At 55.2% G+C, this 24,082-nt stretch overlaps 1 protein-coding gene across 7 annotated transcripts in view; it reads left to right on the top strand.

Annotated features, from left to right (window-relative positions):
* The window catches only part of LHPP (phospholysine phosphohistidine inorganic pyrophosphate phosphatase), a 139,488-nt gene that overhangs the window by 72,576 nt on the left and 42,830 nt on the right, over positions 1-24,082 (top strand). The window contains exon 7 of one of the 7 annotated variants that reach the window (XM_057531503.1): positions 15,008-15,284. The exons of the other annotated variants lie outside the window; for them this stretch is intronic. Within the exon in view, the coding sequence (XP_057387486.1) occupies positions 15,008-15,026 (19 nt within the window). The 3' untranslated portion in view covers positions 15,027-15,284. Of the gene's footprint in view, positions 1-15,007; positions 15,285-24,082 lie in introns of those variants that run through there. 7 annotated transcript variants of the gene reach the window in all.

The following is a 24,082-nucleotide window of genomic DNA, read 5'->3' as shown; positions in this document are numbered from 1 at the left end:
TGCTGCTGGAACCGGGGTTCGCCAGGCTGTCCTCCCAGCCAAGTTGGAGGGAAGGTCCAAGGTGTGCACGACTTCCTGAGGGGCTCGGGATCCGTAGGGGGCATAGGGGGCATCTCTGTAGGAGCAGTGTGGGGTGGGAGGGACACTCTGCTGGACCGCCACCCTATGCTGACCTTGGGTGGCGGCTAACAGACAGGGCGGAGAGGATCGCTTCATGCCAGCCGTGCTGGGTGCTGTACACGTCAGGCCACTTGATGGCAGTCAGCCCCTCACATGTTATTTATCAAAGGTCTGCTCTGCGTGAGGCCCCTGCCACGCGCTGGGATGTACCTGCCAAGTATTCACTCATATTATTAGCTAAATAATAAGACAGTGAATGACTTCATCGTACTCGTGCCCGAGAAGTCACCGAGAGAAGGCCAGAGTCGTCCTAAAGGCTTCCTCTCTCGTGTCCTGCCACTGATCCCTGCTGTCACCTCCAGTACCCGTCAGGACCACTTTGGCTGCAGCTGCCAAAGAACACTAACTAGCAGTGGCTTCAGCCATGGGGATAGTTATTTACCGAAGAAAGCATTCGGTGACTCTCAGACTCAGGGTTGGCACTGCACTTCAACAAGGGCTGTCTCATCTGTCTTTTTTGATCCACCAGCCTTAATATCAGGGTAAATCCAGGCTTTCTGAGGCCTGAAGTTTAGGCAACTTGGAGGAGAGGGGCTTTTTAAGAAAAAGAATACATTAGGTATAATGAATATAAAATTAGTTTGGAAAGAATTGAAAACACATGTCCACGCACAGACGCGTACACGAATGTTCAGAGCAGCATTATTCATAATATCCCCAAAGTGGAAACAACCCAGATGTCCATCAGCTGATGAACGGACAGACAAAATGTGGCCTATCCAGGCAGTGGAATGTTATTCAGCCGCAGAGGAGAATGAGGCACTGACTCATGCTACGACACGGATGAGCCTTGGAAATATTACGCTGAATGAAAGAAGCCAGACACACAAAAGCCACGTATTGTGTGGTTCTATTTATAGGAAATGCCCGGAACAGGCAAGTCTGTGGAGGTAGAAGGTACGTTAGTGGTTGCCAGGGGCTGCAGGGTAGCCAGGAATGGTGAGAGATTACCTCATGTGTTTAGCGTTTCTTTTTGGGGCGATGAAGTGATCTGCAATTAGAGAGAGTTCGTGGTTGCAAAACACTGTGAATGCACTAAAAGCTACTGAAATGTACACTTTAAAATGGTAAGTTTTACGTTATGTGAATTTTACTTCAATTAAGAAATGACTATTTATGTGAACATATTTCTGGGGCCCTGGAAGGTGCCTATGCCATTGAGGGGCCTGAAACTGAAGAGTCATTAACTTTGTGGTAAGTCCACCCCTGCTTAGCGTGTTGGCGTCTCATTCTGTTTGTTACCTCATGGTCATAAGATGGCTGCTGTGGCACTGGGTGTCATGGTCACCTTCAAGGCAGTGCTAGTGAGCTTTCCCCCCATGAGTGTCCCTTTCAAATGGATGCAAAGCTCTCCCAGTGCTGCCCACCTTTCCTAACTTCCAGATGTATCTTTGGAACTGGATCATGTGACCATGCCTGACGAGGGCTTCTCGGGAAGGAAGTACCTGGTAAAAGGCAGTGGAATTGTCACAGCTGGCTTAGCCAGCCATGATTCTCTGCCTAAGAATGGGCCCATGGCTGCCTCAAACAAAATTGGGGTTAGGGTAGCCAGAAAGCTAGCCTTTCTGCTTCCGTGACACCACCCCCCCAACCCCGTCCTTCAAACAAACAGCAGCCAGACTTGCCTTCTGGACGTTCAGATCTACAGTTCACTCCCCTGCCCAGAACTACTCCATGGCTCGTGCTGCCTTCCAAACCAGGCAAAACTCATTTGCTCCATCGTCCACTAGACTTTCCTTGGCTGGCCTCTGCCAGTCCCCTCTCCACACGGAACTTGGAATTCCCACCCGCCTCCTCTTCCCTGGCTGTGGGCCTTCGCAGGGATGTTGTCGACAGTGGTGACTATGACAGCCGCTGGCACGGAGGGAGCACTTCCACTGATCGGGGTGCTCTTCTGTTTCTACCTCATTTAAAACTCACAATCAGGCGATGTCTTCACCCCCGTTTTACAGATAAGGCACCTGGGCGCCGAGTGGTTGAGCCGCTTGTCCGGTCACATGGCTAGCAGCGACGGTGCAGGTGCCCGCCCAGGCCGCCTTGCTCCCGTGTGGGTGAGGGTGGTGACAACAGTGAGAGTCACAGCTCCCGTTTTCTGAGAGCTGGGCCCGGGCCAGGTGCGGGGGCCACAGGCACTGCTATGCTGGGTCACCCAATCATCATAAACCACCCAGCGGGGCCGTTGCTCTTCTCACTTGAATGTCGGGGGCACTGCAGTTCTGAGAGGCACAGCGTGCTGCCCAAGGTCCCAGAGCTAAGGGGCCGAGGGGCGGGATTCAGACCCACGCCCTCTGGCCGTGTTGCTCCTGAAAACCTTGCTGCAAACTGGAGGCTGGAGTTTGCAGCGGGGAAGGGGCCCTGCCCAGCTGGCCCTGCGGGTGCCCATGCTGGGGAGGTGGCCGTGCCTCCCCCTGGACCCCGAGGCCTTCCCCAGGCTCCTGCGCCTCATCCAGCATTGCGCTCCCCTGCCCTTTCCACCTGGGGCTCCTCACGTGAGACGCGCCTGTCGTTGAGCGCACGGCCCCTTCTGCCTCCTCCCCCTACCCTGGCACCTTTTTTGGTGCCACTACTCACCCAGACCATGTCCTGCAGTGACCCTCCTGGGACACTGAGTTTGTCCCTCCTATGCACCGCGACCCATGCGCCAAGCTCAGTCACGCTGACATTGGCAATGGCTGCTGGTTGGCCCCCTGTCTCCATCCCACCCCCACCCTCCAATCCATCTTCCCTGGGAGCCAGAAGGAGCCAAAATGCAAATTCGATCAAGCGCCTCCTGGCTTGAACACCCTGTGGGGTTCCCGTGGCCCGTGGAGAATTCGGGTCCTTACACGTCCTGCTCGCCTCCAGCCTCACCTCCATCATCACTTTCCCCAAAAGTCCCCCGAACCTGTCACTCCATTTTCCCTCCATGTGCACATCTAGGTCTCCTTTATGTCGGTTTTTAGATATTTATAATATTATGGTTAGAATTAGGTATTCTACATTTTCACTTAACATTACACCATGCATATTATTCTATTTTCCTGTGGTCTTTAAAATTTTTCTGTATGGACCCTCCCTCCTTTCTCCTACTCCCACCTCCATCCCAGAATAATCTGTGTTAACAACCTGCCGTGCTTCTGTCTCTGTCCCAGTGTACACACACACACACACACACACACACACACGGCATGAGGGGTGGGGGCCGTCCTGTTTGTTGTTTTGAAAATGGAATCATACTGTTTTTCTTTGCACACTGCTTTTCTCGCTTCACATCCCGGGCACCCGCCAAGTCCACAGCAGCAGTGCTAAGTCACGCCCTTCACGTGCCGAGTGCTGCGGTGGCTTCGCGCGTGTCCTGGGTGTGGGTGCTCTTGGTGACTCCTCCAGCCCCCTTGTTAATAGACATTTGGGCTCTTTCCTCCTTTCCCATTACAAACAAAAAAATGTGCTTTCTTCAGCTGTTTTCATGTTTTAAAACTGTTTCCATTTTCTCACGTAACGGTTCGGACTTTAGATTCTATAAATGATTCTATCAGTTCTATTAATGTGTTTGTGGAGGAAAGAAGAGTTCTGGAGAAGTCCGCATCTTGTCCTCCATGGTGTCCCCAGGTGGAGGTTTGAGTGGGCAGAAGGGGGCAGCCTCCGTCCCCAGTCTCTTGGGTGAGGTTTCCACTCCGGGTCTCCCCGCGGCCTGTGCTGAGCGCATGAAGAGTCCCCTTGGCCCCCGAGACCCCCGACGAGGCCCCAGCTAGCATCACCTCAGAGGACAGAGTTCCCTGGCTGCGAGGGAGAGGTCAGGGCTGCCGGGCCGCCCCCAGAAGAAGCAGTTCCAGGGGAAGGGCTGTGCACCCTGGGGAGGTGCTCACAGCTCCGTGAACCTGAGCTTGTTTGGAAATAGGGTCGTTGCAGATTTATTTATTTATTTTTAAATTTTATTTTACTTTATGTTAGTTTTGGCTGCGTCGGGTCTTCATTGCTGCGCGCAGGCTTCTCATTGCGATGGCTTCTCTTGTTGCGGAGCACAGGTGCGCGGGCGTCAGTAGTTGCAGCACGTGGCCCCAGTAGTTGCGGCGCGCAGGCCCAGTGGTTGTGGCCTCGGTAGTTGCTCCGCGACATGTGGGATCTTCACGGCCCAGGGCTCCAACCCGTGTCCCCTGCACTGGCAGGCGGATTCTTAACCGCTGCGCCACCAGGGAAGTCCTGCAGATTTAATTAGTTAAGCTGAAGCCACACTGGAGTAGGGTGGGCCCTTAATGCAATGTGACCGGTGTCCTTTAAGAAGAGAAGCCACAGAAAGACGCAGAAGTCAGCCATGTGAAGACGAGGCAGAGATGGGAGTGATGCAGCCACAAGCCAAGGAATGCCTGGGGCCCCAGAAGCTGGAAGAAACAAGGAAGAGCCTTTGGAGGGAGTGTGGCCTTGCCAACACCTTGATTTTGGACTCCTGGCCTCCACAACTGTGAGAGAAGAAATTCATGTTGCCTGAAGTCCCCTAGTTTGTGGTACTTTGTAACAGTTGGTATTAGCCAGGCTTGTCTAGACTCATTGAAGCAAATATCAGACGTCATGTCATTTAGTCGGACGACACTTCAGTCCAGAGCTGGAGACTGGCAGGCTGGGTAGGGGTGGGGAGGCGGGTCAGGGAGACTGCGGGTTTGGGGCCTGGACGGCTGGTGGGGGTTAGGGTGAGGGGTTGGGCCCTCGGGGCAGCTGCGGGCTGTGGGTAGTCCTTCCTTGGCCTCCTCATGATGGAGAGGCGTGTTGGACCTCCAGGTGGAGACCCCTGGCGGGCGATGGGTTTTCAAGTCTGGAGCTCCGAGTGACAGGCCCGGGCTGAGATGAGCCATGAATCTTGTCCAGCAAAGCCTGGGCCGGAACCTGGGCCCTGGACAGCGAGGTCGGCTCTTTCGGCTGTGGCCTTCTCATGGGCCAAGGTCGGTGGCTTGAAGCCTCCCTGGAAAGAACAGAGAAGGGGGACACTTTAGAATGAAAGTGTGCATTTTTAAACACATGGCTTCTCTCAACTTCTAAGTAGCAGTGGTGATTATCGTGTTTAGGCCTGAATGGGAAGTGATATTTCTAATATGAAAATCTAGTCTAATTAGATTTTTCCTACAAAACAATTTCCCAGCAATGTATCGTGGACATGAAAGCCCCTTGATGAATGACTAGCTAAATTCAGAAGTTTAAGGGTAAGGAAGGAACTGTTTCTAAGCCCTAGTTCTGAAAAAAAAGGCTTTCTTTTCTTTTTTAGTGCTAGTCTTATTTGTAAAGCCTTATAAATTCATAGAGGAAACCATTGGTACTCTTTTCCTTTAATTGGGGCACAGGATATGGATTCCGGTGGTGACCAGTGGTGTGATTTGCAGGAATGGGACCTTCCGTGCATGGAGTAGTCTGCCAGGCAGGCCGGCCTCTGCTGCCTGGAGGGATGTGGTCTCTGGAATCAAGAGGCCCGGGTTTGAATCCTGACTCAGTCACTGCCTACCCGGGCAGTTTGGGGCAAGTGACAAACCCTCTGAGCCTTGACTTTCTTGTCTGTAAGTGGGGATGGTAATGCCTACTTTGTCAGGTGTTATGAGGAGCAAATCAGATTGCGCCGTGTCTGTAAAGCGTCTGGCAGGGTAACTGCTGGCCACGAGGACAGTGCTGGCCTTGCAGGGTGGCCCAGGTGTCCTAACCTTGGCGTGCTAGGCTGACGGCCCAGCTCCCAGCCCCTCAGAGGCCTGGGGCTTGGACAGAGCCCTCTCCTTCTTCCTGCCTGCAAGCTGGGCTTGAACACCCCCAGCGACTGGGGGCTCATTCCTGGCAGAGGGGAGTCTGGTCTCCCTGTACCCTCTCCCGACCTGTGCCTGTGGCCTCTGCCCTCAGGCAGCTGCGGAGCAGGGGGCTCCTGGGTGACCCTGGTCTTGGTTGTTGGGCCCTTGCTTGAGAATGATCCCCTCCACCACGACACACCCCTTTCCGTGCCATCAGGTGAGAGGTCGCATCTCCACCGTCTCTTGTTCTTGTCTCTAGTTCTTGTGCCCAGACTGTGCAGCTGCTTTTGTTCGTTCGTAGGATTTCTAGAAGCGTGTGCAGGTGGGAGGAGGGACGTCGTGTGCTGCACGTGCAGGAGGTGGTCCGGCTGCCGTGGCTCAGCCTCAGCGTGTTTACGTGCACAGGGCCCTTCCGTCCTGGTGAGGATGTGTGTGCACCGGGGCGTGTGCCCGACTTCTCCCCCCAGCGACTGATCATGGAGAAGTCGTGCTTCCGCTCTCCAGGCCAGATTCTGGGAAAGGGGTTCTCGAACGCCAGCTGCGGGAGAGGGGAGCCAGGGCAGTGGGGAGTGGCCCGCCGGCCCACAGAGGCCTGAGACGGCCGAGCCCCTCGCCCGTAGCCCTGCTGCCCTCCCTGTGCCCCCAGGGTAACGTCCGTGCTCAGAGCCGGGGCTGCCCCAGAGAGAGGGCTGGTCTTGGTGGGATCTGGAACCCTGCTCTGGAGCTGGACAGCCTGGGCGCAGATGCCTGGTTCACCACGGAATAACCTTGTCTGTGTGAGCCCTGCTGGGCCTCCATTTCTAATAACCCAGCTCTAAAATGGGGCCACAAGGAGCCACTGCCTCCGTGAAATCCTGTCTTCCCAGAGATGGCGCCTTCTGTCATCACTGTCGTGCCCATCAGCGCCCACCCGCCCTCTGGGGTGCCTGAGGAGGCAGCCCCCCCAAGCCTCAACACTCGCCTGCGTCCGAGACCAGGCGGAGGGGAAGGCCAGGTGCGCGGATGCCCAGCTAGCCCTCTCCCTACACAGCCTCGTCGGGGGCTGTCCTCCCTCATCCTGACCACGGGAAGGTAAGGGCCAGGTGGTGCGACACCATCCCGAGTGGGACGTCAGAACCGCAGCAGCCAAGGCGGGAAGGGCGCCTGGGGCCCTGGGATGGCGGGGAGCTGCAGCCTCCGGAGTTCTGATGCCCGTGGGCCCTCGGGCCGGGCTGGGCTCCACAGGAGAAAGTCTGCAGCTGTGAGGGGGCCACAGCCCCTCCACCCCAGCGAGGGGGCCCCTGCACGCTGCTAGGACGCACGGAGGATGTCCAGGGAGCGTGCCGGGCCGGCAACGCTGCGGTCTCGCAGCCGGCGTGCCGACAGCGGGTTTTCCGACGGGCTCTGTGAGCGGGTCCAGCGTCCTGAGGCCCCGGGTCACTTCGCATCCCCTCCACCGACTGCAGGCACTTCCTTTCCTCGCCCCCTGCTCCGCCGGGCTGTCTTCTCAAACCTTTCCTTGCTGGCCTCCTCATCACCCCATCCATCCTCCAGGCTGTCAGTGGGGGCTTCCCACGCTCCCTCGGAAGACGGGGCCCCACCTTCCTGCTCCCCGCTGGCCCTGCAGCCTCCCGCTCCCCACCCCGGAAAGTGGGCCAGTGATATTCACCCCCTCTCTCTGGAGATAAAGAGAGAAAAGCATCTCCAGCCTGGAGGGGCTGAGAGTCATAATTAACGGGCTGATGAGTGTCCTGATTTCCTTGGGGGAAGAGGGGGGGCTCCCGGCTGTCCTCACGGAGGGGCAGCGGAGCTGGCACAGCTCTTAAGTCTGCAGTCGCTGCCTCGCAGGCCGGGCCCTGCCACCCTGCCATCCCCCCCAACCCCGTCCTGCGGTCATCTCACGCCTAGACGGACTGGACGTGTGGCTGCCGTCCTTTGGAAAACACCAAAGACCACGTGGACCGCCCTCCCTCCCCGCCTCCCACCTCCCAAGTGCTCCCGGTCCTGTGAAGGGCCAGCCCCATGTAGGGCCCTTAAAGCACCAGCGTTTGAACAGCCTGACCCTGAGTGTTAGGAGGGCCCCCTCTGCTGATTCGTGCGCTATACGCTCGGGGTTTAATTGGAGCATAATTGTAATCCATATGCCTGTTAAGGTAATTACACTTATAAACCTAATATAATCCATAGGTCAATGGGTTCAGCGCTAATTAAGGCAGCCGTAATTAACATTTACAAAAAACCTTGCAATTACTGGAATATCCTTTAAGCTGGCCTTCTGAGTTGATAATGAGGCTGGGCTCAGTGCTTCGTGGCCTCCTAGGGCTCTTTGACTCGGCACACCGGGCCTCCGGTACCAAGTGCCTGCGCCTTACCTCACTGGGGTGGGGTCCGTACCCGCCGTTACCACCCCTGGGCTCTGTGACAGGCACCCGGCCGGTGACGGTAGCAACAGGGGAGCCAGATCCTTGTGACTCAGCTGTCCCTAGCGCTCAGCTTTTGCTCTGGCTCAACAGACTCAGCCTGACAAAGCAGTTCTTCGAGAAAAGAGAACGAGAAATCCGTGTGTTGAACTAGAGGCAAGACCAAACTCCGGGGCATCTGGAGCTTCCTCCCCCGTGGTGGTGAGGAGCCTCGCGGGGTTCAGAGGGTCTACCTCCGGCCTTTCTTCCTGCCCCACGCCCTGCACCTGCAGCTGGGCTACACCTGTGCTCCCTCCACTGCCTTGGGGCCGGAAGTGGGGTGGGAACAAGACTGCCCTGAACGCTGGCCTGGCTGTGCCCGCATTCCGTCCCCGTGGCCCCTCCCCAGGTCCATCCAGTGAGGGAGAGTTGGGCCTCGTGGGTGTGGGGCTGCAGGCGGCGGGGCGGGGCGGGGAGGTGGTGCAAGGACCAGGGAGGCACGGCCAGCGCCCAGGGGCTGCGTCGTGGGCCGGTGCTCAGAGGAGCCAGCCCGGAAATCCAGATGCCCGTGATCGCCCATGGCTTTTGCACGGCCTCCAGATCTGTGTGTCCAGGAAAAAGGAACACTCTCTGATGCAGAATGTTCCAGACCGCACCCCTCTCCTCTCGCCACCCCTGCCCAACCCCAGGAAGAGCCCAGCAGCTGCATGCTAGGGCCAGGGCTGCCCCTGTTCCTGTGTGTTGCCTGGCTCCTGGTCATGTTTTCAGCTTGGTGAGCCCCACAGAGGCCCACCCGCCGGCCCCGACCCCGTCCGGAGCAGGAGATAAGCAGCAGCCCCAGCGGGCAGAGTCCACGGCAGGACAATCGCAGGCTCATCTCTTTGGAACCTGCCCTTTTCCTGCTCAGGAAGGCAGGGGCACGCTGCGGGGCACGGGGACGTCCTGTTGTCCTTGCAGTCCCGTCCTCCGGGAGCCAGGTGCTCTCTAGACAGCACCATGTGCGTCCTCTGGGAGGGGTGCTGGCGTAGGTAGCGGGGAGTGTGCACTAGCCTGGGCTGCCTGGCTGCAGGCCCCGCCTCAGCCGCTTGGAGCTGGTGTGACCTTGGCCGGGTAGAAGTTATTTAACCACTTTAAGATTCTGTTTTACATAATGGGGAGATGACGACTGAATTCAGTAACGTGCACGAACGCTTAGCGTGGTGCCTGGCGCACAGAAAGCACCCGGCTGCTGCTGCTGCTGCTGCTGTCGCTGTCATCACGGTCACTGCCGGGAGCAGTGGAGGAGCAGGGCGCTGGGGCGGGCGGGCTGGACCGGTGGGCTCTCAGCGGGGCCCGCGTCTCTGCTTTCCCCACCTCGCGTCTCTGGGTCTGGGGTACCTGGGGGGCCCAGCGCTGGCTCTTCTCCCTTCATTTCTGCACGCTCTCCTGTCTCTGCCCAGAGGCTCTGAAACTCTGGCAGAAATGGCCAGATGGGACCAGTTTCTGTAATGGAGGAATGAGGCGAACGAGCGCAGGGGACTTCTCCACGGGGACCAGGCGGTAGTTCAGGGGCGGCACGCACACGTTGGGGGAGGAGATGAACATCCTAGTGACAGTCGTCACTTCTCGAGCGCCTGCTATATGCCAGATTCTGGGCTGAGCGCCGCGCAGACTCATTCGCTGATTCCAACAGCAGCTGGATGTAGCTGGCATTTTAGTCCATTTCATGGACGAGGAAATTGAGGCTCAGAGAGGTTGAGCCGTTGGGCCGAATTCATCCAGTCAGGGGGTGGCTGGGCCAGGGTTTGAACCCAGCCATTCTCATCACCACTGTGCTCTCTCCCTCCCAAGGGGAGCCCCCTACCCGCTCTCTCTCGTGGGTGGGCCAGTGGGGCTGGGGGAGGGAGTGGGCCAGAAGGAGGAGGCTGCAGGATGCTGGGGGCAGCCGCCCTCTCCAGGGGGATGAGAGCTGCACCCCTGCCCGGGGTCTCTATCATGACCATTAGCCGTTTTTTTAACTTCAGTATAATAATTTGTATTTTTTCTTGTTGATTGTTAAAACTGTGGGCATTCCTGAGCTCCTGTTCTGGGCCCAGCTCTGCCCTGAGCTGTTCACATGTGTTGCCTCGCTGAGCACTCGTGCCAAGCCCACAATGTGGGTGCTGTCATTATCCCCCTTAGAGATGAGTCAAGCCTCTTGCCTGAGGTCACACTGCTGGGACGTCGTGGGGAGGCTGACCCCACTGCTTACAGGCACTGGCACCTTTGATCCCTGCCATCTTCAAAGGCCATAGCTATGAGGTGGCAGCAGCAGAATTCAAACTCAGGCCGTCCAGCTCCCAACCTGTGCTCATGTTCACTGTTGAAAATTTAGGAAAACCTGAGAAGTGAAAAAAGAAAGTAAACCTCGGACCAGCCCACCATCCAGAGGTGACTTCTGATAACATCTGGAGGTCCACCTTCTGCACAGAGTATGTGGGTTACGTATTCTGTCCAAAAATGAGATTAGGAGCACATGCTGTATTTTTTTAAGTGATTTTTAAAATTTTATTTATTTATTTATTTATTTTTGGCTGCGTTGGGTCTTCATTGCTGTGCGCAGGCTTTCTCTAGTTGCGGTGAGCTGGGGCTACTCTTCGTTGCGGTGCACGGGCTTCTCATTGTGGTGGCTTCTCTTGCTGTGGAGCATGGGCTCTAGGCATGCGGGCTCAGTAGTTGTGGCTGGCAGGCTCTAGAGCGCAGGCTCAGTAGTTGTGGCGCACAGGCTTAGTTGCCCTGTGGCATGTGGGATCTTTCTGGACCAGGGCTCGAACCCATGTCCCCTGCCTTGGCAGGCGGATTCTTAACCACTGCGCCACCAGGGAAGTCCCAGCACGTGCTGCTTTTGAAATTCCTCTCTTCAGCAACCAGTTCGAAAACACCGTCCCACATCAGTAGCGTCCTCCTGTGTCACCGTTTCAATGGCTGCGTCCTGCTCCACGTGGACACACTGTGTTGCTAGATATTCCATTGTTTCCAGCCCTTCCTTAGTGTAAACAGGGCTACACTGAACATTCTTGGAGCAGGGCCTTGCACTTATTAGTGATTTTTTGCATTAAGACGGATTCTCACATGTGGTGTTGCTGGGTTGGGGGACATGCAGAATTCTCCCTCCCAATATCAGCTGTGCTCCCAGTACAGACAGTACTCTGTTTCTTTACATTCTTGCCAACAAATCATACCATCATTTAAAAATACTGTCTCCAGGACTTCCCTGGTGGTCCAGTGGGTAAGATTCTGCGCTCCCAGTGCAGGGGGCCCAGGTTTGATCACTGCTCGGGTAACTAGATCCTGCATGCATGCCTCAACTGAGTCCGCATGTCACAACTAAAAATCGCACAGGCCGCAACTAAGACCCGGTGCAGCCAAAATAAACAAATAAATAAATATTTTTTTAAAAAACATTGTCTCTATTGATAGAGAAAAGTTACCGTCTTTGATTGCTAAGGAGACTAAAGTTTTTTTTCATCTTCCTTGGTCACTGATTTTTTTGTCCTTCTGTAAATTGAATATTTATATCCTTTCTTATTCTTTATTGTATATTTTTAAAATCAAGCTTTTCTTTAATGAGAAATACGCATTTCATCAAAGACGGAATGCAGAGTCTATGGCTCATTTATTCTCTGGAGAAGATGCTTCTTTTTTGTTCCTCTAATCCAATCAGATACTGAGACTAAAAGATTTTGGCAAATTAATTTCTGCGTGTGAGACTGTCGGTGTGTATAAGGATCCTAGCCGAGAAAACTACATTTTAATCCCAGTTACTCAAAGTTGTGAGGCCACTTGGTGTCACACTGACCAGGGTTGCAATCCCCACTCGGCTACTTTCGAGCACTGTGACCTGGGAATGCTCCTCAGCCCCTGAAAACCTTCACTTTCTGTGCTGTAGAATGAGGGCCCCTGCGGTTGCCGTGCGGTTTACATGAGGTCTGGGTGGATGTGATGGGCCTGGTGCTGCGCCTGACACCTAGGAAGGGAGAGGGGGGTTCATATGTCGCTGGTGCTGGGTCAGGCCTCGCTCCTGATGCTGTAAGAGGCCAGGCAAGTGAAGGAAGGGTGAAGTGCTTAAATAACTTGTCTCAGACCAGCTGGGGGCCCAGCACTGCTGGGACGGCAGTATGCTGATTAGATCAGCAGTGATAAAAAAGCCAGCAGGGCCCTTGGATGCACCAAGGCCGAGGCAAGGAGAGGGAAAACTAGAGAAATCCTGCAGCTGAGTGATGGGCAGAATGGGTGTTGCAGTTTGCCGCCGGTGGTCTCCTCGTAATCGCTAATGTTTATTGAGTATTAAGGTAAATGCTGCCTTATCCCCATTTTGCAGACAAGGGGACTGAGGCACAGAAAGGAAAACAACTTGCCCAAGACAGCACAGCTGGGGAGTGGCCCAGCCGGGACTATGGCTCCTTCTCGATGTGGCCCTGGGTGAAGGGTCTTTGAGGTCTGTGCCCAGCAAGTGCTTCCCCGACCTGCTTCTTGTGCTAAGTGTGTGCAGTGTGGGTCAGACCACGTCAGACTGGAGAGGGAGGAAGGTGCAGAGGCGGCTCTGAGACCACGTCGGGCGTTGAGCAGAGTCTGATTCAGTGGACATGATGAGACTGTGGCCTCTACCCAGGGGGCCTTTGGTTCCATTATAAGATGAGGCCACTCATCCTGGATCTGCCACACCATCTTCAAAGGGCAGAGCCTGAACTCTTGGGCCTGGTATTTGAGATCCTCCTAGAACTGCCCCCCCTAACATTCTGGTCTCATTGTCCATTCTCCTTACCTCACACTCTGAATTCCAGGCAGGCAAACCACAGCTAGGCTACTCCAGGCCTCCCTTGCCTGGAATGCCCTCTTCCTGTCCCTGACTCCACACTCTTACTGTTCCTGTGAGTGCAGCCTCCTCCAAGAAGCCTTCCCCAGTGCCACGGGGGAAATTTAGGCATTTCCTCGTCTGGCCCCCCAAGACACCTCATTCTTTTCTTCGTCACAGTTCTCGTGACAGGTCCCTCTCCGCACTAGCCCAAGAGCGCCTGGACTCCCAGACCAGGGCGACTTCATTTTTCTGTCCTCCGGGCTGGCCTCCACTCCAGACCTGATTTTGAGTTGATGAATGAATGAACGAACGTACAAGCGAATGGTCGGCAGATCCGGGCCTCGGGAGTGCTCAGCAGTGCTCGGCAAATGCCGGCTGCATCAGGGGTGGTGGCCCAGGGGGCCTGCACGTGCTGCAGCCCCAGAAGCACGCTGGATGCACCTCGGAACACATGCGTACCAGCCCCCTTGTTTGTGTTTGGAATTCAGGTCAACAGATAGCTTCGTGTAGTTTGCTTTGTACTCAAACCTCTGTGTCCCCAGGCATTGGAGAGACGAGGATGTGTAACTGAACGATGGCTGTTTTGGAGTAAGTTGCAGCCCATTAGTAAAACCCATTTCCTAGAGGAGGGTTGGGGTGCTGGTCTTGGGGTAGGGCCGAAGCCTCATGTAACTTTGTCATCACCCAGCTGGTGGGCTTACCCCTGGGGAGGCCGTTGTGGGCCAGGTGTCATCCCTACCTCGCAGAGATGCTAGGCCAGGCTGGCCAGGGAAGGGGGCACAGAGGGCACTGGGTCGGGGAAGCTACGCAGGCGTGGACTGCGGGTGATCGGTGGCGGGGCCCATGCGCTGGGCAGGGGCTGGGTGACGCGGCACACAGATGGAACCCGTGAGACCTTGGGGGGTCCGGGAGCCTGGGAAGGTGCAGGAGTCGGGGAGGGGAAGCACAGAGGTAGCTGAGGGGTGTGACCTCGGCCCCGTCCCATCAGTGTGTCCTGACCCCTCGGATGCTCACGTGGAGCCTGTCCTCTTGTACCTGCTTCTTCCCTCGTCCTTCCTGCCCTGCCTGACGCTGCGGAGTCACAGGGGAGAGGTGCCCTGCGACTCTGGGTGACAGTCGAGGGCGCACGAGGCTGCGAGAGAGAAGCAGCCACGTGACCCTTAGTTCTCACGCCGCAGCTGGACAGACAACTGCATCAGCTGCCTCGGGGGCCGCCCTGCAGCTGCCGGGCCACCTGGCCCGGGGAACGGGCCCAGCAGCTTCCTGGGAGTGTTCTCAGAGCCTTTCTGGGGGAGGGAGGCACAGTGAACCTTCTGGAATCTGAGCCCCAAGTCAGGGAGCGGCTGGAAGGCTTCCCGAGTCCTCCCTGAGCGGACGTCCTCCCGGGGCTGTTGGGCCTCCTCATCCCCAGGGAGCTGCCGTCCGCCCTGCACTCACAGCGGGCCTACGTGCAGCTCATGCCTTGTGCTCTGCCCAGCCCACTTTCTAGAGAAGGTCAAGGGCGGTGGGAGGCGTAAGCCACTTGCCCAAGGTCCCACGGGGGGGCGGACGGGGCCTGGCCCTCGGCAGTCTGACTCTGAGGCCGTCTGTGCTCTGAGCCACTCGTCTCGCCTCCCTCTCAGTTGTGGGGGGCCCCAGCCTCTCCCGTGGGGGGTGGCGCTTGGCTCGGGTTTGCCCGGTTCAGACGCAGAACCTCCTGGGAAGGCTTGCCGGATGACGTCGGGGCAGAGCCCTGCGCCGGGCGGGCGGGGCCGGCGGGGGGCAGGCCGGGGGCACTCGCCACGCTGCCGCCGCTCCCCGCCGCTCGCCCAACATGTGACAGAACGGCTCACGACCCACTTTTATTTTGGTAGAGGTTTTAGTCCCCATTTACATGTTTTGTTTTTCCTTTGTAGTCCCAAGTGTCGAGCCTAGCGGAGCACAGATGTCTCAGCAAACAAAAATAGCTCCGCTCCAAGGAGGGCTCTGCGGCCACGGGCGTTCTCATGCTCTCAGCAAAACCAAGTTCTCTTGCCAAGTGCTCTTTGGGAGGATGTTTGGAAAAAATGTCAAGGCATTCATTTTTCTCTCGACCTTTTCGGTTGAAATTGCGGGGCCTTAACACTGGAAGTAAAAGAAGTTATAAATAAAGACGCAGCCAATGGCCAGGCCTGACCTGCTCTCCCGACCGGCCACTGATGGTTTCTCTGCAGCTGTTACCAAGCACAAGGGTCCTGTAGTGGCCCTGCCTCTATGAGAGGAAGTTAACAATCATTTCCAGACAGCAGAGGGACCAAGAGCAAGGTTTCCACAGTAGCGAAGAGGGGAGGCCTAAAGAGAGAGGGGGCGGCAGAGGACAGCGCCCAGGAGGCCCAAGGGGTGGGCTTCCCCTAGACGGTACCATCGGAAGGTGCGACTGAGAATGTTTGCTCAGTCTGTCCTGGAGTTTGGAAGTGTCGGTTCTTTACTGCCGTCTGGTTCTCCGGCAGCACTGACCATCTGCTGGAGGGGTCTGGGTGGGTCCGAGGGCACCTGCTGGCGATGCATCCCAGCTGGCTCTGACTGCATTCTCTCTCCTGCACTCTCCTGGCTATGGGTGGGTCCCAGGCTCCTGGCCAGGGGGCTGGCTGGCTTCCCCAGGACCCACATCCTTCCAGGGAAGCCAGGACCTGAGTTGCCTGCCGACATGAAGGCCACCCACCAAGGCCGCAGAGGGGATGTGATGGTGGGGCTGAAGGTGTATCTGCTGCTAAAGATGGCACATGTGGGCCCCGGTCTGCCCGGGCTGGAGGCCCCCTTGCTGTGGGGTTATTTCACGCAGGATAACGAGCCAGTCTTTTGCCTTCGTGCTGGAGGACTTCCTTCGGCAAGTCTGGCCCAGCCCACGGTGCGGAGAGGTGGGTTCTTGGCAGTGCTGGGGTTTACTGCACTTTTGGTCCTTTGGTGGCACTGACTGTCTGTTGTGGGGCCTGAGGGTGCCTGTGTGGGGTGCGTAGTGCTGGCTCCGGGGCCCGTGGAGGGTAGGTGGCTGCAGAGTGACTCCCTGCAGTGGCGTTGCCACCCGAGGGGCCACTAGAAGCCTCGAGGCTGGCAATGCGGCAGCTTCAGGCACGCAGGGAAGAGGCGTAATTTCCACTTTCCAGGTCCTGGATCTGGCTGGCGTCTCGTGCAGTGGCCCCAGAGTCCTGTCTTGACCACAGCTTATGATCTCAAGGTATAAACCCAGGTCCGCATGAGACAAGCAGCCAGTGATGGCTTTGTATACTCACTAGTTTTTCATGGGAGAGATTTTATTTTGGTTTAAAAATTTGTTTTTAATTTTATAAATGTAATATGTTCACATTGGAAAATTTGGAAATTATGAACAATCCGAAAGAAGCATCTTAAAAAAAAAATCCTTTTGTAATCCACCGATAACATCAATTAACATTATGGCATATTCTCTTCCAGCCCCCTCCTTCTTTTAGTATTTTTAAGCATAATTGAGATTGTGTTTTACGTACAGTTTTACCGCCTGTACTTGTCAGCCTTGAAATAGGCTCATCTGCATTTTCTATATGGGCTGCAGGGAGAAGGCCAGATTGCTGAGGTTTAGCTGAAGCTGTGGAAGAAGGAAATCCAAAAATATCCTTCTCATTGGCTTTGCACAGGCAACACCATGGCCTCATGTTTTCCTTCTAGTAAAATAGAGGCCGAATTAGCCACTAAGAGTGACGCCCCTGACGGGTGCTTGGTGATTACGCTCACAGAGTGTGTGCTGTGCTCTCGGCCAAGACCATAGACGAGGAAGGGGCTGCCACGGGGGGAATGCCGAGCCCAGCCCCTTCCTGAGGAGCTCCTCGAGAGCTCTCCAGGGTCTTCTGCAAAGCAAACACTTTACAGGGAGCTGAGGGGTCTTCTGTCAGACACCCACTACTTCTTCACCCTAGTCCCACCCTGGTTACAAGAAAAAACAATCTAAACCATGGAAAGCACTTGGAGAGACTTATGCTTCTGACAAGATGGAGTAGAAGTCCTTTCCCTATTCCTCCTGCTCAGTGCAACTAAAACCCTGGACATCAGCTATGAAACAAACATAAGAAGACTCTGAAAGGTGGAGAGAAGAGGGCAGACCGGCCAGGGACCGTGGGACCCAAGGAATGAAACGATGGTGCGTTCCCTGGGTTTTCTCTTTGCTTCGTAGACCCCAGACTTGGAAGTGAAGAGGCCAGCAACCCGGCAACACCAGTGGACACAGAGGAAAAGCCCCCACGGAAGCCTGCTCTCTCAGGCAGCCTAGCAAGACAGAAACTTACAGACAATAACCACTCTACTCCAGCCAAATACCACAGAATAAACTGTGGTCTCTTCCCATCCATGCCAGCAAGGGCCCAGTGGGGAGCCTAGACTTCCACCTTCTTGAGGCTGTAATGAGCCCCTCACCACTGGGGTGGGGGGTGTGTCAGAGGAGGCCAGGTAGGTAGGGAGCCAGGGCGATAAAGAAGGCTCCTCAGCTGGGGTGTCGGTGGTGACCACATGGAGATTCTGTGCTTCTACCCCAACCAGCAGTAAAAAGGCCGCCCCCTCCCACTCCCACTCACAGTGTCGATGGAGGCCACATGGGAAGCAATCATGAGGCATTCCTGGTCCTGCCAGCCAGGGTGGAACTCCCACCCTGGACCAGCAGCAACCAGTGCCCCACCCTCACTTCAGTGTCAGCAGAGGCCCAGTGGGGAACCTGGATTTCTACCCCCTCTGGCAGCTCTACCCTCTTTCACCTGCTGGAGCTGTGTGTTCCCCAAAAAGCCAGCCTAAAGAGAAGGTTTAAGTAAGATCCAGAGTCTCATACCATAATACCCAAAATGTCCACATTTCAATACAACATCACTTGTCATACCAAGAACCAAGAAAATCTCAACCTGAATGAGAAAAGTCAGTCAGTAGACACCAGCAATGAGATGACACAGATGTTAGGACAAAGATTTTAAAGCAGCTGCTTTAAAAATGCTTCAACAAGCAATTGCAAATATGCTTGAAACAAATGACCAAGTAGAAAATTTCAACAAAGAAGTAGAAAGTCTCAGCAAATAGAAGATGCAAAGAAGAACCAACGAAAATCTTAGAACTGAAAAATACAGTAACCAAAATAAAAAACTCAGTGAATGGGCTTGATAGCCCCTTGGAGGGGACAGAGGAAACATCTGTGAACATGAAGATAGAAAAATAGAGGTTACACAGTGAGAAGAGAAAAAAATAGACTGAAAAAAAATGCATAGACATTTCACCAAATAGATAGCAAATAAACACATAACAACAGGGGTCTCCAACCCCCGAACTGCGGACCGGTACCGGTCTGTGGCCTGTTAGGAACCGGGCCGCACAGCAGGAGGTGAGTGGCGGGCGAGCGCGCAAAGCTTCATCTGCCTCTCCCCATCGCTCCCCATCGCTCACGTTAACTGCCTGAACCATCCCACCCCTGCCCCCGGTGGGCGGAAAAATTGTCTTCCAGGAAACCAGTCCCTGGTGCCAAAAAGGTTGGGGACCGCTGCAAAAAAGATGTTCAACGTTATTAGTCATTAGGGAAATGCAAAAAACCACAATGAGCTATCACTACATACCTATCAGAATGGCTAACATAATAATGACAACAGCTAATGCTGAAGAGGATGCTGAGAATCTGATCCCTTAGACATTGTTGGTGAGACTATAAAACGGTACAGCCACTTGGAAAAATAGTTTGGCAGTTTCTTAAAAATCTAAACATGCAACTGTCAGGAATCCCCTGTCAGTCCGGTGGTTAGGATTCTGTGTTTTCACTGCCGAGGGCACCGGTTCAATCCCTGGTTGAGGAACTGAGATCCCACAAGCCACGTGGCATGGCCTAAATAAATAAATAAATAAACAAACATGGAACTGTCACAGGACTTGGCAGTGGCACTCCTGGGCATTTATCACAGAGAAATGAAAACTTACATTCACACAAAAACCTCTACATGAATGTTCATAGCAGTTTTTCTCCAAGCCCCAAACTGGAAGCAACTCAGATGTTCATCAGTGGATGAATAGTTAAACTGTATATCCATTGCACAGAATACTACTCAGCAAGGAAAAGAAACTATTGATACAGTAAATAGATCTCCAGTGAAAAAAGCCTATCCCCAAAGATTATGTGCTGTCTAACCCATTGTATATAACATTATTAAAATGATAAAATTATAGTGATGGAAACGGATTAGTGGCTGGAAAGGGTTAAGGTGTGTGATGGGGTAGGAGGGAGGTGGGTGTGGTTATAAAGGGCAACATGAGGGATCCTGGTGGTGATGAAAATCCTCTATATTTTGACTGTAAGTGTATCAATACTTTGGTTTTGATATTGTTCTGTAGTTTTGCAAGATGTTATTATTAGGGGAAACCACATGTGAATCTACAGTTATCTCAAAATAAAAGGTTTACTGAAAAAAACAATGAAACTGGGGCGGGGGGGACCCCTTTGTATGTAGCAACCCAGAAAAATGCCTGTGATATAATCTGAAGTGACAAACTTCATGACAAACATCGGCTTGACAAAGCCGATGACAAACTTTCTTGTTTCAGAGTGGTGACAATTCTGGAATAAGCATGCTTGTTGGGGGAAAGAGACTGGAAGGCAACGTACGCTGAGTTAGAGGATTGAAGTCAACCTGTTATTTATCTGTCTGTCTGTCTGAACATTGGTCTCCTTCTGTCCTTCCTTGTTCTCCAGTGGGAGACGGATGAGGAAGAGGGTGGTTGCAGTGTAGGGTGCTGAGTCTGGGGTGGGTCTGTGCACTCTGCGTGGAATTATGGGTAATGTTTTCTTATCTCCAAGTTCCAAACGTGATATGGCTATATTAATTTTTTATGATGGAGGAAGTTATATATTAAAAAAGGAAACCACACAAGCAAAGTAAGGCCCTTCTAGCCATTCTTGGGGGAGCTCATAGGGTGCACGGGTCACTGCACAGTCGTCTGACAACAGCTCTGGATTCTAGGGACTCGGGGGGTGGGGTGGGATTTGCTCTGAGCCCTTTGCTGCTGAGGCTTTCCCCTGCACTTCCCTGACACAAGCGCATCCCAGAACCAGATGGCTGGTGGTGGGCCTCACAGGCCAGACACCCGTGTTCTAGACTGTTCTCCCACAAAGCCATAAACCAGAAGGAAATTTCCAGGCAGCGGTGGGGCAGGGGCTGTCACAGGAGCCCATGTCTCTGTTCAGCAGTGATGTCCTCACCCAAACATGTCCCATGCTAGGTTCTGTGATATTGAGGTTTATAATAAGAAACATATATTTGGTCTTCCTCTCTGTTTCTGGCACAGAGCCCCGAAAACCTTTGGAACTTCCTAACTGATAAAGAGCAATAAAGGTATCTCATGTTCATAACAAACCCCTTTCAACCACCTCTGAGTTTATGTTAATGAGGTGACTTTTGGAAAGTCCCAGGGATGGGTCTGCTTGCCAGGGGAACCAACGTTGTGATTAGAGGGTTGGTACTTTCATTTCCCCCCTAACACCCCAGTGGAGGGGAGAGGAGCTGGGGGGTGCGGTCAGTCACCAGTGGCCGATGATTTAGTCATTCATGCCTACGTAATGAAGACTCTGTAGAAACCCAGAAGGATGGGCTTCCGGAAGCTTCTGAGTTGGTGAACACGTGGAGGTGCTGGGAGAGTGGTGTGCTGGGAGAGGCCGTGGAAGCTCCTTGCCCCTTTTTTCCTACCTCACTCTGTATCCTTTATAATACCCTTTAAAATAAACTCGTAAACGTAGGCAAATGTTCCTCTGAGTTCTGTGAGCTGCTCTAGCGAATTAATTAGTTGACCCTGAGGAGGTGGTTGGGTGCACCTCTGATTTATAGCGGATAGATCAGAAGCACAGTGACCGCTTGGACCTTGGTGTCTGAAGTTGGGTGGGGGACAGTCTGGGACTGAGCCCTTAACCATGGGAGCTGACACTCTCTCCAGGTAGACAGTGTCAGAACTGACTTGGATTGTAGGACAGCCAGCTGGCGTGGGAGAATTGCTTGGCGTTGGAAGCTCCACGCGTTCTTAACGCACACTCTGCTCAGATGTGCACAGACCGCACGCCAGGTGACGGGCGAGGCCCACCTGAGATGCTCAAGGCCTCCCCTGGGCGAGCTGCCTCTTCCTGCAGCATCCCGTGGCACTGAGAGGCAAGTGTGAGTAAGGAGGGCATTTTTCTTCCCTTGGAAATAATTTTTGGTTGAGGTAGAGGGTTTTGTTTGTCTGCTTCTTCTTGGACCGAGTGCAGAAGTAAGGAAGGCCTAGTAAGGAAGGCCTTGCATCCTTTACTGGAAGTCAGTAAAGAGCACAGGTCCTGCTGGCCGGCTTTGTAGGTCACAGTTCCCAAGAAGTCACTTGTTGGCCTTTCTCTGCTGACATGCATTTTGATTTAGGGTTATGGTTTAGCTTGGTGGGAGTGGGACCCATCAAGCTGGGTTTCTGGGTTTTGCACCTATTTTTAGAAAGGACACTATTTTTAAATTGAGAGCGGCCAGCTGAGTCTCCGTCTGTCCTTCAGAGTCGGCATTGGGAAGCGGCCCAGTGCTCTGAGACCTGACATGGAAGTGAGGCGGCCCCTTGCCTTGCTTCCTGGGTGGCCACCTTCATCCAAGAATTTCAAGGTCTTTTCTGGTATCCGTTCTTGGCACGTCTGGGTCCATCGGGCGGGGAGGAAGCCCAGCTCCCACCGTCCCAGCATGCAGCCACAGACCTGGGGGCATCTGGCCTTGCTCCACCGGGCAGCCGCTGAAGAGGCTGGCAAACAGAGCCTGGACTGTGCCTGCCAGCTCCCTGCTCCAGCCCGGGGACTGGGTGACAGCGGGTCCAGCTGGCCCGGAGGATCACTGCTGCCCCTCTGCCTTTGTGTGTGGTGGAGAAAATTGGACTTTATACCTTCAGAAACCTGACAAAACAAAGGCACCAGGTGGAGAGAACCCCTGCTGTCCTCGGAGGGCCTCTAGGGGGTGGGCTCAGCGCGGCCCGCTTGGCCCCTGGGTGGCCGCAAAGCTGGGCTTGGCCACCACGCGCTATTTGTTGTGGGCAGTCATCATGCTACGCTCAGCGGCTGAGGCCCAGGGACAGGTGTGCTGAGCCCGGTGGTTCCCCAGCGCACCTGGCCCAGGGGTGGCACCTTCTCCAGTGTGTGTTAGGGGCCAGATCCCGGAGACAGGACATGTCATCACATCCCCTCTGCACGCCCAGGCGCCCTCCCGGTCCCCGGATTCTGGTTACCATCATTGGGTCCCCCGGGACAGCACTCTCAGAAGCGTCGTCCTTGCACCCCAGGGGTACACTGCGACTTGTTTCCTGGTGGGGCGGTAAGCTGGGAGACCTTGGGTGCAAGCCAACACCTCAGGGCCGCTTTTCCCTGGTTTTCCCAACATTGACACTAAGCCGTTTGGCTTAGGTGATGTGTGTTGCCGGCATAACTGTAATGTAGGCCTTTGGAGTGCTGGAGCAGCTGGGCCCAGCTTGCAAGAGTCAGGGGACTCCCCTGGTGGCGCAGTGGTTAAGGATCCACCTGCCAATGCAGGGGACACGGGTTTGAGCCCTGGTCCAGCAACATCACACGTGCCGCGGAGCAGCTGAGCCCGCGAGCCACAACTACTGAGCCCGCGCGCCTAGAGCCCGTGAGCCACGGGAAGCCAAGAGAAGCCACCGCAACAAAGAGTAGCCCCCGCTGGCCGCAACTAGAGAAAGCCCCTGCGCAGCACCGAAGACCCAACACGGCAATCAATCAATCAATCAGCAAGATGGGTGTATCTTAAAAAAAAAAAAAAGTCAGTTGCGCGCATCTCCCTGGCCCTGGCTGGCCGTGCCGTGTTGGTAGCTTGACTCGGCCGCGCTGCAAGTATGGACGCTGGCCAGCCGTGCCGTGTCGGTAGTTGACTCGGCCGCACTGCAGGTATGGACGCTGGCCAGCCGTGCCGTGTCGGTAGCTTGAATCGGCCGTGCTGCAGGTATGGACGCTGGCCAGCCGTGCCGTGTCGGTAGTTGAATCGGCCGCGCTGCAGGTATGGACGCTGGCCAGCCATGCCGTGTCGGTAGCTTGACTCGGCTGTGCTGCAGGTATGGATGCTGGCCGGCCGTGCCGTGTCGGTAGCTTGACTCGGCCGCGCTGCAGGTATGGACGCTGGCCGGGCCGTGCCGTGTCGGTAGCTTGAATCGGCCGTGCTGCAGGTATGGATGCTGGCCGGCCGTGCCGTGTCGGTAGCTTGACTCGGCCGCGCTGCAGGTATGGACGCTGGCCAGCCGTGCCGTGTCGGTAGCTTGAATCGGCCATGCTGCAGGTATGGACGCTGGCCGGCCGTGTCGTGTCGGTAGCTTGACTCGGCCGCAGCTGCAGGTATGGACGCTGGCCGGCCGTGTCGTGTCGGTAGTTGAATCGGCCACGCTGCAGGTGTGGACGGTCAGCAATGCTGCACACCAGGGATAACCCCCAACCCCACCAGGAGCCGGCTTACCAGCCCGCCTCTACCTTTTGGGCTCTTTTGTGCAGAGTTAATGGGATCCCAGCAGAAGCTTGGCCAGGTCGCCGTGAGGCTGTTGGGGTGAGGGGTGGATGGGCAGCCGAGCTCTTCACCTCGGCAAGGAGGCCAAGGGTCTGAGGGGTCCGCAGCCATGCCTGGAGGGCGGTTTGTTCATCTGCGCCCCCATACCCTTTCTGGTGGATTCCCCCAGGCAACCTCGCTTTGCCCTGGAGCAGTGCCCTACCTCACGACCCCCAGTTCTAGGAGTGAGGGCCCCCGGGCTACACTCCCTTATCCTCCAGGCAGAGCTCCCAGCAGGCAGGGGAGGGCAAGGGGAGAGGGCAGTTCACTGCGACTCCGGAAGCTCGAGCTGGGGCTCCTGCCCTGGTCTCAGAGTCCCAGAGGGCGTGGACCCTGCACCTCCACCCTCTGGACACCCCAGCCCTTTGTCCCAATCTCTGTTGGGGCTAAACGTGCTTGGCTCTGTCCTCACAGTGGACTGCAAGC

Source organism: Balaenoptera acutorostrata, chromosome 16, assembly GCF_949987535.1.
Source record: "Balaenoptera acutorostrata chromosome 16, mBalAcu1.1, whole genome shotgun sequence".
NCBI classification, from domain to species: Eukaryota; Metazoa; Chordata; class Mammalia; order Artiodactyla; family Balaenopteridae; genus Balaenoptera; species Balaenoptera acutorostrata.
This window is presented reverse-complemented; position numbering and strand designations above follow the sequence as displayed.